Here is a 14,839-nt window from a genome sequence, read left to right as displayed (position 1 = left end):
GTTAATTAAATATTTTCTATACCTAGCTTACTGAAAAAGGCAAATCATAGAAAATATATTAATATTAGAGCTTAATTAAGAAAACATGTACCATATCAACCACAAAACTACTCTGGTATTTTGGGGTCAGAACACATTTACCTCAATCTCTTACACTCATATATTTATACTTAGTCATATTCAAATTTTGACTCATCAAAAATTCAATTATATTTGTTACAGAGGAGTTACTAAGACTGGAAATGAAGGAATATAGTGTGAAAAGATTTTCCACACTAAGAGAATGTGGATTTTGTGGCTTGAGCATTGCTCTTGGAGTTAGAAGATTTGAATCTTAGCTCTGCACATAGCGTGTGACTTTGGACAAGTTATTATTATGTTTTAATCACCTTTGAGGGTGATTTTCCTCATTTATAAAGTGGAAATATTATCATCAATCTGGTTGTGAGGATTTTATTAAATAGTATTCATGCAGCTAATCTATCATAGGACCTTAGTGTTAAAAAGAACAATAGGGATTAAAACAGCCAAATGTTCCCTAAAGAAATGTGTTGTCTAGAAACCCCATTTCCTGTGCATTTGGTTTAGTTGAGGTTTTGACCCTTTTGTTGAACCAGATAGGGTGGAAAAATAAACCCCTCAGTAGTTGATATTACTGCCTGTTTTTTAGAATGTATTCCTTATGGGAGGGACTATATTCAAAATCATTGTCATGATTCATTAACTCTTTTTTCTGAATTATGGCCCTACACAACTGTGGCCTGTACACAGTTGTGTCAGGAGACACAGTCCTTTATGTACACAGGTATATTCCCAGCAGATCCCACCCTGTTTACCCACATGCTCTGGTCTTGGGCCTTGGTCTGCAGGGAACTGAGAAGAGCCTTGTTGTGAGGGACATTTGCCCTTGGTTTGGCTGGGGAAGCCACCTATGCTGGCAGCTGTTTATTTCATAGATCAAAGAACATCCTGTGTTTACATACTATATTATATTGCTGAGCCTCTCCCAGCTCCATCTTGCTGAAGAGCCCTAGATGCTCTCTTAGAACATTGAATTGAATAAATTTTTATTTATTTTTTATTTTTTTATTTTTTTAAAGAAATAGAAAACACTAGTAACAGCAAAATATACAAACTAAAACTGCCACAAGTTACAAGCACATCTGTTGTGAGAAAAAAATTGAAGGGGAGCCATGGGGTGGGGTTAAGAGTGTAAGCATTGCTATCAGAGAGCTCTGAGTTTGAAATCCAGTTTTGCTAGTGTGATATCAAGCAAGTTATTTTATTTCTATCAGTCTTTGTTTCTTCATCTGTAAAATGGAGACAGCAATATCTATTTCATGAAATTAAGATAAAAAAAGATGCCTGATAAATGATAGGAGCTGAAGATTAAAGTAGCTATTGTCTAAAATTATTGTTGTTATTGATGTTGGTTTGTTTTTGCTGTACTACAGAACTGTTTTGGTCATTGTTGTATGCCCTTTGATCAGTGCCTGACACCTATTGTGCACTCGATAAGTATGGATCGTTGTTTTTAAGTTGTATAATATTTTTCCTTTTTCACAACTTGAATTTATTTAATTCCTTGGGTTTTTAAGCTGAGTTATAATTTACATAAAGTATACACATCTCAACTCGATGAATATTTACCTGTCTATACATCATGTAACAACCACCCAGACGAGGGTATAGAATATTTCTGTGAAGGTTTCCTCCTGCTTCTTTTCTATCAATATCTGTACTCCTACCTCTTCCCTCCCCCAAGGAAACCACTATCCTGATTTTATTAGCGTTGATTAGAAAAAAAAATATTTGGAAGCTAAGAAACCACCTCTAAATAATCCATAAACGAAATAAGAAATCATAAAGGAAATTAGAAAACACTTTTAGCTGAACAATAATGAAAACAATATATCAACATTTACATGATGTAGCTAAAGCAGTGTTTAGGAGAGAATTATAGCTTTAAATACTTATAATGGAAGATAGGAAAGGTTTAAAATCAATGATACAATCTTCTACCTTAAGAAGTTAAAAAAATACAATGGCAGTTAAACCCAAAGAAAAGAAAAGGATTGGAAAGAAAGAAAGAAAGAGAGAGGAAGGAAGAAAGGAAGGAAGGAAGGGAGGGATGGAGGAGGGAGGGGGGAAGGAAATGAAAAATAAAACAGAATAATAGAGTTCCAATTTAATTCCATGGTGATCAGAAATACAACCTGTATGATTGCAGTTCTTTAAAATGTGTTGAAATTTGCTTTGTGGCCTAGGATAATGGACTATTTGATGAATGTCCCGTGTCCTTCTAAAAAGAATGGATGCTGAGTTCTTCAAAGTCAAGTCTATATCCTTGCTGATTTTTTGGCTGTTTGTTCTATCAGTTATTAGGAGAGAAGTGTTAAAATCATTAACTTTGATTGTGGATTTAACTATTTTTCTTTTAGTTCTATCAATTTTTATTAATGTATTTTGAATCAATGTTACTTCATATATACACATTTAGGATTGTTATATCTTCCTAATAAACTATTTATTTTTATATATATCTTTATTGGATTATAATTGCTTTACAATGTTGTGTTGATTTCTGCTGTACAACAAAATGAATCAGCTATATGTATACCTGCATTCCCTCCCTCATGAGCCTCCCTCCCACCCTCCCCATCCCACCCTCCCCATCCCACCCCACCCCACCCCACCCCACCCCACCCCACTAGGTCATCACAAAGCACCGAGCTGATCTCCCTGTGCTATACCGCAGCTTCCCACTAGCTATCTATTGACTTATTTATTTATTTATTTATTTTGCGGTACGCGGGCCTCTCCCTGTTGTGGCCTCTCCCGTTGTGGAGCACAGGCTCCGGCTGCACAGGCTCAGCGGCCATGGCTCACGGGCCCAGCCGCTCCGCCGCATGTGGGATCCTCCCAGACCGAGGCACGAATCCGTGTCCCCTGCATCGGCAGGCAGAATCTCAACCACTGCGCCACCAGGGAAGCCCTGACTTTTTTATTTTTATGAATCATTTATCTCTGCCAGTACTCCCTCTCTTTGACCCTACTTTTTCTAATATTAATATAGCCACACTGGCTTTCTTATGATTAGTGACTGCATGGCATATCTTTTACCATCCTCTTTCTTTTAATGTATCTGTCTTTACGTTTAAAGTGTAATCACTATCTCTTGTAATCAGTGTTTTCACCCTGACACTATTTGCCTTTTTAATGGAGTCATATAGACCATTTCCAGTTAATGTGATTATTGAGATTGGTTGTGTTTAAATTTACCATCGTGCTATTTGTACCATCTGTGACTTGTTCCTTTATTCCTCCTTTCCTGCCATATTAGTCTTCTCTGGCTGCCATAACAAAATACCATAGACGGCTGGCTTAACCAACAGAAATTTCTTTTGTCATGGTTCTGTAGGCTAGAAGTCAAAGATCAAGGTTTCAGCTGATTCCGTCTCTGGTAAGGCTCTCTTTCTGACTGCTGACAGCTGTATTCTTACTGTGTTCTCACATGGCAGAGAGCTCTGGTGTCTCTTCCTCTTCTTGTAAGGGCACCAGCCCTGTTGAATTAGGACTCCACACTTATGACCTTATTTAACCTTTATCACTTCCTTGCAGGCCCTATCTCCAGTTACAGTCACATTGATAGAGCTTCAACATATGAATGTGAGGGGGACACAATGCAGTCTATAGCACCTGCCCACCTTTGAATCATTCAAATATTTTCAGTATTCCATTTTAACTCTTCTATTAGAAGAGCAATGGTTTCTCTAGTGTTACAGTACATATCATTTTACATATATATTGTATTTAATAATACTTTGTTATTATTTTTGCTTTGAATAGTCAATAGTCTTTTAGTGAAATAAAAGCATAGTTGATAATATTTATCCACATATTTAATGTATACAGTGCCTTGTATTCCTTCTTGGAGATTGAGGTTACCATGTGGGATTATTTCCTTTTAGGAACATTCATTTGCCTATTACCTAAGTAGGCGACTGCCACTTCTTATGAAAGCCTCCTCCAATACTTGCTCACTGTAGAAGGTCTTAACTCTCTCTGGAATTTGTTCATTTAAATTTCTTTGTCTTCAAGTTCTCTTATGTTTTTAAGGACAAATATGAGTTTTTAATTTAACCAGGTATTTTTGTTTGTTTGTTTTTTGGATAGGAATGAAAGACGTCCTAAACCTTCTTTTCAGGCTGTTTCTTTCTTACACCTTCATGCTTCCAACTTCATTCAGCCTGGAGAACATCCTTTAATATTTTTTGAAGTATATGTTTACTGGCAATAAATTCTCTCAGTTCTAGTTGTCTGGAGATGTCCTTATTTCACCTTCATTTTTTTTTTTTTTTTTTGCGGTATGCGGGCCTCGCACTGCTGTGGCCTCTCCCATTGTGGAGCACAGGCTCCGGACACGCAGGCTCAGCGGCCATGGCTCACGGGCCCAGCTGCTCCGCGGCATGTGGGATCTTCCCGGACTGGGGCACGAACCCATGTTCCCTGCATTGGCAGGCAGACTCTCAAACCACTGCACCACCAGGGAAGCCCACCTTCATTTTTTAAAAATAGATTTTCAGTGAGTATAGAATTCTAAATGAATAGTTTTTTAGGTCAATACTCTGAACAGGGACTTCCCTGGTCGCGCAGTGGTTAAGAATCCGCCTGCCAGTGCAGGGGACACAGGTTCAAGCCCTGGTTTGGGAAGATCCCACGTGCCATGGAGCAACTAAGCCTGTGTGCCACGACTACTGAGCCTCTGCTCTAGAGCCCGTGAACCACAACTACTGAGCCTGCGTGCTGCAGCTACTGAAACCTGCATGCCTAGAGCCTATGCTCCACAGCAAGAGAAGCTACCGTGATGAGAAGCCTGCGCACCGCAGTGAAGAGTAACCCCTGCTCTCTGCAACTAGAGAAAGCCCGCGTGTAGCAATGAAGACCCAACACAGCCATAAATGAATGAATGAATGAATGAATGAATAAAACAAAAAAAGTACTCTGAACATATATCATTGGATTGTGGCTTCCATAGTTCAAAAATCAGTGATTAATTTTAATGTTACTCTGAAGGTAATGTATCTTTTTTCACTGGTTGCTTTTAAGAATTTTCTCCTTATCTTTAATTTTCAGCTACTTGGCTCCGATATGTCTAGGTGAGCTTTTCTTTACATTTATCCTGCTTGGTATTGGAAGAGCTGCTTGAATCTGTGAGATGATGTCTTTGATCAGATATGGAAATTTCTTCATTTTTTTTTCAAGTATTGTTTCTATAACATACACTCTCTCCTCTTCTTCTGGGACTTCTGTTCATGTCCCACATCTCCTTTACATTCTTTTCTTTCCATTTTCCCCCTGTTTCAGTTTGATTTTTTTTTTTTTTTTTGCGGTATGCGGGCCTCTCACTGTTGTGGCCTCTCCCGTTGCGGAGCACAGGCTCCGGACGCGCAGGTTCAGCGGCCATGGCTCACGGGCCTAGCTGCTCGGCGGCATGTGGGATCTTCCCAGACCAGGGCATGAACCCGTGTCCCCTGCATCGGCAGGCGGACTCTCAACCACTGCGCCACCAGGGAAGCCCCAGTTTGAATATTTTTAATTAATTTGTCTTATTTCACTTATCCTGTCTTCTGCTGTGTTCAATCTGCTATTAAGCAAATTGAATGAGTTCTTAATTTCAAACATTGATGTTTTGTAATTCTAGAAGGTTCATTTGATTCTTTATTATGGATTATACTTCTCTGTTGAAATAATGCATCTTTAAAAAACTTTTAATTGAAGTATAGTTGATTTACAATGTTGTGTTAGTTTCTGGTGTACAGCAAAGCAATTCGGTTATACGTATATATGCACTGGCAGTTAAAATACTGGTGACTCACCTTGATCTTTTTGAGGCCTGGTTTTAGTTTTTCTTTGGGCAAGTTTATTCCTGTTTTGCCCTTACTCCTGGAGTGTAGCCTTAATCCTGTGGAAACTCCTATGATGTTTCATTTATCCTAGAGTATGGCCTTTATAGAGTTTCACCTGAATGCCCAGAGTGTTCATCAAAGTCTGCCTATTCTGGCTGGGCCCAAATACCAATTGTCTCTCCCCAGAACTATGCAAGCTTCATAATTTCTCATCAGTTCTGACATGTGCAGTTGCTATTCTCTGCCAGACTCCTGGAGTCTCACCTAAAATCATAGGGCCCAGGAGTTGGCTAAGCATTAAAGGGGAATTCCCATGAAAACTTCTGGGGTTTCCTCTCTGAGGCTTCCCCTCTTGACAGCTATGCCCCTCAAATTCCAGCCACAGTTGTATCTTTAATCTCTGATCTCTGCCTCTTCCAACCAGTAGGACCACCCTTCCTTGCACTGTGGCCTGGACTGGAACATGTTTCCAGTGGGAGAACCTGGGTCAATGTGGAACTGTGATAATGGGTTGGCCCAATAATGCTTACTTCAGATCAGCTATTTATGTTACCTTGCAGAATTTGATTAGATCTTCTGCCTTATTTGCATACATACACTTTTTAGGGTAAAGCTCACCTTTTACCCGAATTAGAGAGTTACTGAAGGTTTATTATAGGCCAGCTACTTTTTGTGACCTTGATCTCTTTTAATCTTCATGACAAGCACATAAGAAATCATCATAATAGTAGTACTTATACAGTGTTGTCAAGTGTCAGGCATTATTCTGAGCATCTTATACATCTGTACGTACTCATTTAATCCTCACATCAACTCTACAGTACTCACATCAACTCGACAGGTACTGTTATTTTTCCTACTTTACAAATGAGGAGTCTGAGAAACTATAGAGGTTAAGTAACTTCCCTTCCCCACAAATACACAATATATAAGTTCATATTTATAAAAAAATTCATGTTTCAAACCTAGGCAGTCTGGCTTCAGAATTAGTGCTCTTAACCACTTCATTACTGGTGGGATTGTTCTCATCTTACAGATTAGGGAGCAGCGTTAGAGAGGTTAGGTGATGACCCCAAGTCTCAGTGCTGGTAAGTGGCAGCAGTAAGGTATGGACCAGATTCCAAAGCCCTTGCTCTTTCTTCCCATGGTTTCTCCCAAAGAGAGAGAAGAAAAATGTTTTCCCTTTTAGGACTTTAGTTTTAAAAAAAATTTGTGAGAATTTTGTGGGGACTTCAGAGGGGACTAAACACCTTTTTTTGTTTCTTTTTCATAAAGTTGATATCTTCTTGTGCCTATGGTTTTCTGGCCATTTGTGACCAGGCACTGGAAGGGAGTTGTTTTCCCCATAGACGTGTGTTATTTCTGAACACCTCTGGGACTGACTCCTAGGGAAAGATGTTGATAGCTCCTTGAATGTCAGTCTTGGGGGTGGAAAGATGGTGGAGCTCAACCTCGAGGTCCTCTGCCTACACTGCAACTTGTGGTGCCCGACTGATGTGAGTCCTTGTGCTCGTTGGGTGTTTCATACATTTGCCAGCGAGAAACAGAGCCCTTGAGAGGGTTTGAGACATGAAATATTTCTGTTTTGTGAAGGCTGCCAGGCTCAGATGAGGAGAGGAAGCTGGTTCTTTTATCAGGGAAGTCAGACCCAGTTATCCCCTCCTGCTGTGCAGGATGTTTACACAGTGAGCCTGGAGTGACACGGAGACAGTGGAATTGTTCTGCTGAAGGAGCCCCACAGAACCCATGTGTTTCACTGTGTCTGATACTGACCACACCCTTTTTTGCAGTGTGGAGGCTGCCAGCATCGGATTCGTCATTGTTATCGACAGACGAAGGGACAAGTGGAGCTCCGTAAAAGCATCCTTGACACGAATAGCTGTAAATATTTATTTTTGTGCTCTTATTATAAAGGTCATTTAAATTGTCTATTCAACTATTTCACATCAAAGTCATGGGGAAGTGGAAGTCATTTTATGCCAAATTTTGGGAAGGTCTTTGTAGCAGAGGCTATTGTGTCATGTCCATATCCCCTCTGCCACCTGCAGGTCACTTACAGATGATTCCTGAGCATGTCAAAGGCTTCCTGAGTCTCTTTACCTTATTGACCTCTCTGGTCACTGGAGAGGAGTGGGTAGGGAGTGCTGGGAAGTTAATGCTCCAGCAGTGGCCTGTAGCTACTGAGTTACGGGCGTTGATGGATAAATACCCCAGCTTCTGCACCCCTCAGTGGGACAGTTCTGAGGTACGTTCTGTACAGAATTTTGGAGGTTCCCGGCCCTTTCTGCCTGCAGCAGTCCCCCCTCACTGATACACTGGCTCTCTAGCCATCACTGTCTCACCAGCGCCCCCATACTCCCTAACTCTTTTTCCTGGGATCACCTCCTCAGTAAACTCTTTAGACCCAAATTCTCATCTTAGGGTTTGCTTTGGGGATCACCTAATTTAAGACAGTCTTCATTTTAGTTTTCAAATTATTTTTTCACAAACTAGAAAGACACTGGCAAAGCCAAACAAAGTGATACGATATGTGCTTGCTTTTGGCATTAAATTGCAGAACCTTGGATAGGCTTCCTTTTCCATCTTATTAGTCTGATTTTTACCCCTATTTGCTGCCTTCCGGCAAGTACATGCATCCTTTCTCTCAGACCAGGGAACTCAGCCACATGAGCAGGCAAAGACACCTCAGGGCCAGCCACACCAACATTTCCACCAAATCATGCCTCCCTGGGGCAGTTGGGACTGGCTGAAGATGACGGCATATGGTAGGATGGTAATGTAGAGGCTGGGATGGAAGAGGGATGTTTGAAGCCTCAGTTATGCTTACTTACAGAAGCAGTCACACATAGGGACATGGACACATACAGAGTCTCTCTCAGATCACTTTGGAGCCTCATCCAGATACACAAATAGTGTCTCAGCTCATTTGTCCCATCCAGACATAAAAAAATGCAAGAATCTTCTGTTTAGGAACTTGCATTTCAAAGATGAGGGAATGGAAGACTCCCTTTTCTTTGTGCATGGATTGTTTCGTCCCTTTGGTTTAGTGTTTTTTTTTTTTAATTTAATTAATTAATTTATTTATTTTTGGCTGTGCTGGGTCTTCGTAGCCGTGTGCAGGCTTTCCCTAGTTGCAGTGAGCGGGGGCTACTCTTCATTGTGGTGCGCAGGCTTCTCATTGTTGTGGCTTCTACTGTTGCGGAGCACGGGCTCTAGGCGCATGGGCTTCAGTAGTTGTGGCACACGGGCTCAGTAGTTGTGGTGCATGGGCTTAGTTGCTCTGTGGCATGTGGGATCTTCCTGGAACAGGGCTCAAACCCATGTCCCCTGCAATGGCAGGCAGATTCTTAACCACTGCACCACCAGGGAATTCCCTACCGTATTTATTTGAGGGATAACTACAATGATGGTTGATGCCCTGAGGATTTAGAGAGTGCCCATGACCATTCCAGAGTTCTGGCCTCCAGAGAGTTCTGGTTTCCCAGGATTCATAGACAATACTTGAATCATCTAATACTTGAGACTAATTTGTCCAAGAATTACATTGATCACCTTTATGTGTGAAAGATCCTATAGTGCAGGGATCTGAAAACCTGACTACCAGTCAGAATCTCTTCAGGTGCTGGTTAAAAATACAGATATCTGAACTTTAACCCAGTACTAATGAATCAGAATATTTCAGGGTAAAGACCAGATTATTATGATTTTTGTTTTTTTTGGCGGTACGCGGGCCTCTCACTGTTGTGGCCTCTCCTGTTGTGGAGCACAGGCTCCGGACGTGCAGGCTCAGCGGCCATGGCTCACGGGCCCATCCACTCCGCGGCATGTGGGATCTTCCCGGACCGGGGCACGAACCCGTGTCCCCTGCATTGGCAGGCAGACTCTCAACCACTGCGCCACCAGGGAAGCCCTATGATTTTTTAAATACGTTTATTTATTTATTTATTTTTGGCTGCATTGGGTCTTTGTTGCTACGCGTGGGCTTTTTCTTGTTGTGGCGAGTGGGGGCTACTCTTTGTTGCAGTGTGCGGGCTTCTCATTGTGGTGTCTTCTCTTGTTGCAGAGCACAGGCTCTAGGTGTGCAGCCTTCAGTAGTTGCGGCTCGTGGACTCTAGAGCGCAGGCTCAGTAGTTGTGGCTCATGGGCTTAGTTGCTCCGCGACATGTGGGATCTTCCCGGACCAGGGCTCAAACCCATGTCCCCTGCATTGGCAGGTGGATTCTTAACCACTGTGCCACCAGAGAAGTCCCAAGACCAGACTGTTTTTTAACAAGCACTTCAGCAGGTTGTTCTTGAGAACCACTGGAAGACTGGAAAGCCATGAGCGATGGGAGACTTGGATTCCCAATTTTGACACTAAGTTGTTACATGAATTTGTTATCTCATTTCTCAGAATCTTACCTCAAGATGAGAACGGCGCTTCCTGAAAGCAACTTAGCAATAAGATGCATTAAGAACCCTTAAAATACTAAATCTTTGACTCAGTAATTTTTCTAGGAAGCTATGCTCTAAAATGTGGATAAAGATTTCATTTTAGTGTTTATTTATAATAGTAAAAATATGGAGGAGCCTAAATCACTAGTAATAAGGGATTGGTTAAATAAATTGTACACCCATAAAAATATTTCCAAATAATTTTTAATAACAGGAATAAAAGCTCATGGTATAATATTAAATTAAAAGGCAGGTTACAAAATATTTCTACAGGTTGAGTTTAACTACGCTAGATATTTAAGCAGAGAAAATAGCCTAGAAATAATTAAATTGAAATATTAAGAATGGTTATGAAATCATGGGTGGTTTTCTTATTCTAATGTATACTTTTATTAATTTCTCAATTTTTCTATAAAGAGTATAAATTGTTTTTTTAATCAGAAAATCTTTTTGTTTGGTTGGTTTGGTTTTGCTTTTAAGGAGGGGTTTAGATTATGTGACCAGTAAGAGCTCTTTCAGCTGTGAAATCCTGTGAAATATACTCTAATTCTTGGTATCCATGGTGTCCACTTTAACTTTGTCATCTGTAATCTTGGGCAAGAGGAGACCAATGGATGTGACATTTGCCCTGACACTTTTTATGATCCTTCCAGGTAGCATTTCCAGGAAACTTGCAGCTCATATTCATTCTTCGTCCATCTTGCTTTATCCAGAGGACATTCACTGACATTGGCATTAAGTACTATCGAGATGAATTTAAAATGAAAGTGCCGGTAAGCATGACCTTTCTTCTTGTCTGCATTTGTTTAGGGCATGTGGAGAAGATGGCATTTGAGCTTGTTTCCAAGGAAGGTAGGACTCCTCAGGCAGAGAGGGAGGGGAGGGCATTCTGGGCAGAGGGAACAGCACGTGTAAGGACATGGAAGCAGTAAGTACACTCTTTATGTGAGGTCCATGGGGAAGCCTCATTCTTGTTGGAAGTACATATAGGATCATATTTTGGAAGAAAAGGTAAGAAACATGGACTATGTCTTAAATGTAAGGATAAAGGTTCTGGATTTAATTCAGTAGGCAATGGGGATCCAGTGAAGGTTTTTGAGTTGGGGAGTGACTTGGGTAAAGGAGTACTGGAATTATATAAATCCAGTGGTGTTATATAAAAGGTGATGTCCAAGACTGTAGAAAGAGATTGATAAAGGAAGAGAAACTGTAATAGTATGAGTAAAGAAAAAACAGGATCTAAAATATGGGGGTGACAAATATAGGCAACTGTGAGTAAAAATTAAAACCAACGTTGTGATACATATAAAAGGAAAACAAATTAAAATGACAAGATTAAAAATTTTACCTCTGGAGGAGCTTCAAGATGGCGGAAGAGTAAGACATGGAGATAACCTTCCTCCCCACAAATACGTCAGAAATACATCTACATGTGGAACAACTCCTACAGAACACCTACTGAATGCTGGCAGAAGATGTCAGACCTCCCAAAAGGCAAGAAACTCCCCACGTACCTGGGTAGGGCAAAAGAAAAAAGAAAAAACAGAGACAAAAGAATAGGGACGGGACCTGCACTAGTGGGAGGGAGCTGTGAAGGAGGAAAGGTTTCCACACACTAGGAAGCCCCTTTGCAAGCGGAGACTGCAGATGGCGGAGGGAGGAAGCTTCCGAGCCACAGAGGAGAGCACAGCAACAGGGGTGCAGAGGGCAAAGCGGAGAGATTCCCGCACAGAGGATCGGTGCCGACCAGCACTCACCAGCCCAAGCGGCTTGTCTGCTCACCCGCTGGGACGGGTGGGGGCTGGGAGCTGAGGCTCGGGCTTCAGTCAGATCGCAGGGAGAGGACTGGCAGCGTGAACACAGCCTGAAGGGGGCCAGTGCACCACGGCTAGCCGGGAGGGAGTCTGGAAAAAGTCTGGAGCTGCCGAAGAGCCAAGAGACTTTTTCTTCCCTCTTTGTTTCCTGGTGCGTGAGGAGAGGGGATTAAGAGCACCGCTTAAAGGAGCTCCAGAGATAGGCGCAAGCTGCGGCTATCAGCGCGGACCACAGAGATGGGCATGAGACGTTAAGGCTGCTGCTGCGGCCACCAAGAAGGCTGTGTGCAAGCACAGGTTACTATCCACACCTCCCCTCCCGGGAGCCTGTGCAGCCCACCACTGCCAGGGTCCCGTGATCCAAGGACAACTTCCCTGGGAGAACACATGGCGTGCCTCAGGCTGTTGTGATGTCACACTGGCCTCTGCCACTGCAGGCTCGCCCCGAACTCCGTACCCTCCCTCCCCCCAGCCTGAGTGAGCCAGAGTCCCCAAATCAGCTGCTCCTTTAACCCTGTCCTGTCTGAGTGGGAACAGATGGTCTCAGGCAAACTACACGCAGAGGCGGGGCCAAATCCAAAGCTGAACCCCAGGAGCTGTGCGAACAAAGAAGAGAATGGGAAATCTCTACCAGCAGCCTCAGGAGCAGCGGATTAAATCTCCACATTCAACTTGATGTACCCTGCATCTGTGGAATACCTGAATAGACAACGAAGCATCCCAAAATTGAGGAGGTGGACTTTGGGAACAACAATATATATATATTTTTCCCTTTTTCTTTTTTAGTGAGTGTGTATGTGTATGCTTCTGTGTGTGATTTTGTCTGTATAGCTTTGCTTTAACCATTTGTCCTAGGGTTATGTCTGTCCATTTTTCTTTTTTTTTTTTTAGTATAGTTTTTAGCGCTTGTTATCATTGGGGGACTTGTTTTTTGGTTTGGTTGCTCTCTTCTTTATTTTTTTTTTATTACTTAAAAAATTTTTTTAATAATTATTTTTTATTTTAATAACTTTATTTTATTTTATTTTCTCTTCTTCTTTCTTTCTTTATTTTTTTTTTCTCCCTTTTATTCTGAGCCATGTGGATGACAAGCTCTTGGTGCTCCAGCCAGGTGTCAGGGCTGTGCCTCTGAGGTAGGAGAGCCAAGTTTAGGACATTGGTTGAGAAGAGACCTCTCAGCTCCACATAATATCAAATGGCAAAAATCTCCCAGAGACCTCCATCTCAACACCAAGATCCAGTTCCACTCAACGACCAGCAAGCTCCAGTGCTGGACACCCTATGCCAAACAACTAGCAAGACAGGAACACAACCCCACCCATTAGCAGAGAGGCTGCCTAAAATCATAAGAAGGCCACAGACACCCCAAAACACACCAACAGATGTGGACCTGCCCACGAGAATGACAAGATCCAGCCTCATCCACCAGAACACAGGCACTAGTCCCCTCCACCAGGAAGCCTACACAACCCACTGAACCAACTTTAGCCACTGGGGACAGACAGCAAAAACAACGGGAACTACGAACCTGCAGCCTGTGAAAAGGAGACCCCAAACACAGTAAGTTAAGTAAAATGAGAAGACAGAGAAACACCCAGCAGATGAAGGAGCAAGGTGAAAACCCACCAGATCTAACAAATGAAGAGAAAATAGGCAGTCTACCAGAAAAAGAATTCAGAATAATGATAGTAAAGATGATCCAAAATCTTGGAAATAGAATGGAGAAAATACAAGAAATGTTTAACAAGGACCTAGAAGAACTAAAGAGCAAACAAACAGGATGAACAACACAATAAATGAAATTTAAAATTCTCTAGAAGGGATCAATAGCAGAATAACTGAGGCAGAAGAACCGATAAGTGACCTGGAAGATAAAATAGTGGAAATTATTAAACTACTGCAGAGCAGAATAAAGAAAAAAAAATGAAGAGAAGTGAGGACAGTCTCAAAGACCTCTGGGACAACATTAAATGCACCAACATTCGAATTTTAGGGGTCCCAGAAGACGAAGAGAAAAAGAAAGGGACTGAGAAAATATTTGAAGAGATTACACTTGAAAACTCCCCTAATATGGGAAAGGAAATAATCAATTCCAAGAAGCACACAGAGTCCCATACAGGATAAATCCAAGGAGGAACACGCCAAGACACATATCAGTCAAACTATCAAAAATTAAATACAGGGCTTCCCTGGTGGCGCAGTGGTTGAGAGTCCGCCTGCCGATGCAGGGGACACGGGTTCGTGCCCCTATCCCGGAAGATCCCACATGCCGCGGAGCGGCTGGGCCCGCGAGCCATGGCTGCGGAGCCTGTGTGTCCGGAGCCTGTGCTCCGCAACGGGAGAGGCCACAGCAGTGAGAGGCCCGCGTACAGAAAAAAAAAAAAAAAAAAAAAAAAATTAAATACAAACAAAAAATATTAAAAGCAGCAAGGGAAAAACAACAAATTACATACAAGGGAATCCCCATAAGGTTAACAGCTGATCTTTCAGCAGAAACTCTGCAAGCCAGAAGGGAGTGGCAGGACATATTTAAAGTGATGAAGGGGAAGAACCTACAACCAAGGTTACTCTACCCAGCAAGGATCTCATTCAGATTTGATGGAGAAATTAAAACTTTTACAGACAAGCAAAAGCTAAGAGAATTCAGCACCACCAAACCAGCTTTACAACAAATGCTAAAGG

General features: G+C 41.9%; 1 protein-coding gene across 1 annotated transcript in view; it reads left to right on the top strand.

Moving 5' to 3' along the window:
* The window catches only part of MCF2L2 (MCF.2 cell line derived transforming sequence-like 2), a gene marked incomplete at its 5' end in the record, with an annotated part of 240,613 nt that overhangs the window by 61,207 nt on the left and 164,567 nt on the right, over positions 1–14,839 (top strand). Inside the window, 2 exons of the mRNA XM_081235351.1 lie at positions 7,700–7,790; positions 10,997–11,116. Coding sequence (XP_081091477.1) covers positions 7,700–7,790; positions 10,997–11,116 — 211 coding nt within the window. The remainder of the gene's footprint in view (positions 1–7,699; positions 7,791–10,996; positions 11,117–14,839) is intronic.

Source organism: Mesoplodon bidens, assembly GCF_964165515.1.
Source record: "Mesoplodon bidens genome assembly, chromosome: 5".
Taxonomy (NCBI): domain Eukaryota; kingdom Metazoa; phylum Chordata; class Mammalia; order Artiodactyla; family Ziphiidae; genus Mesoplodon; species Mesoplodon bidens.
This window is presented reverse-complemented; position numbering and strand designations above follow the sequence as displayed.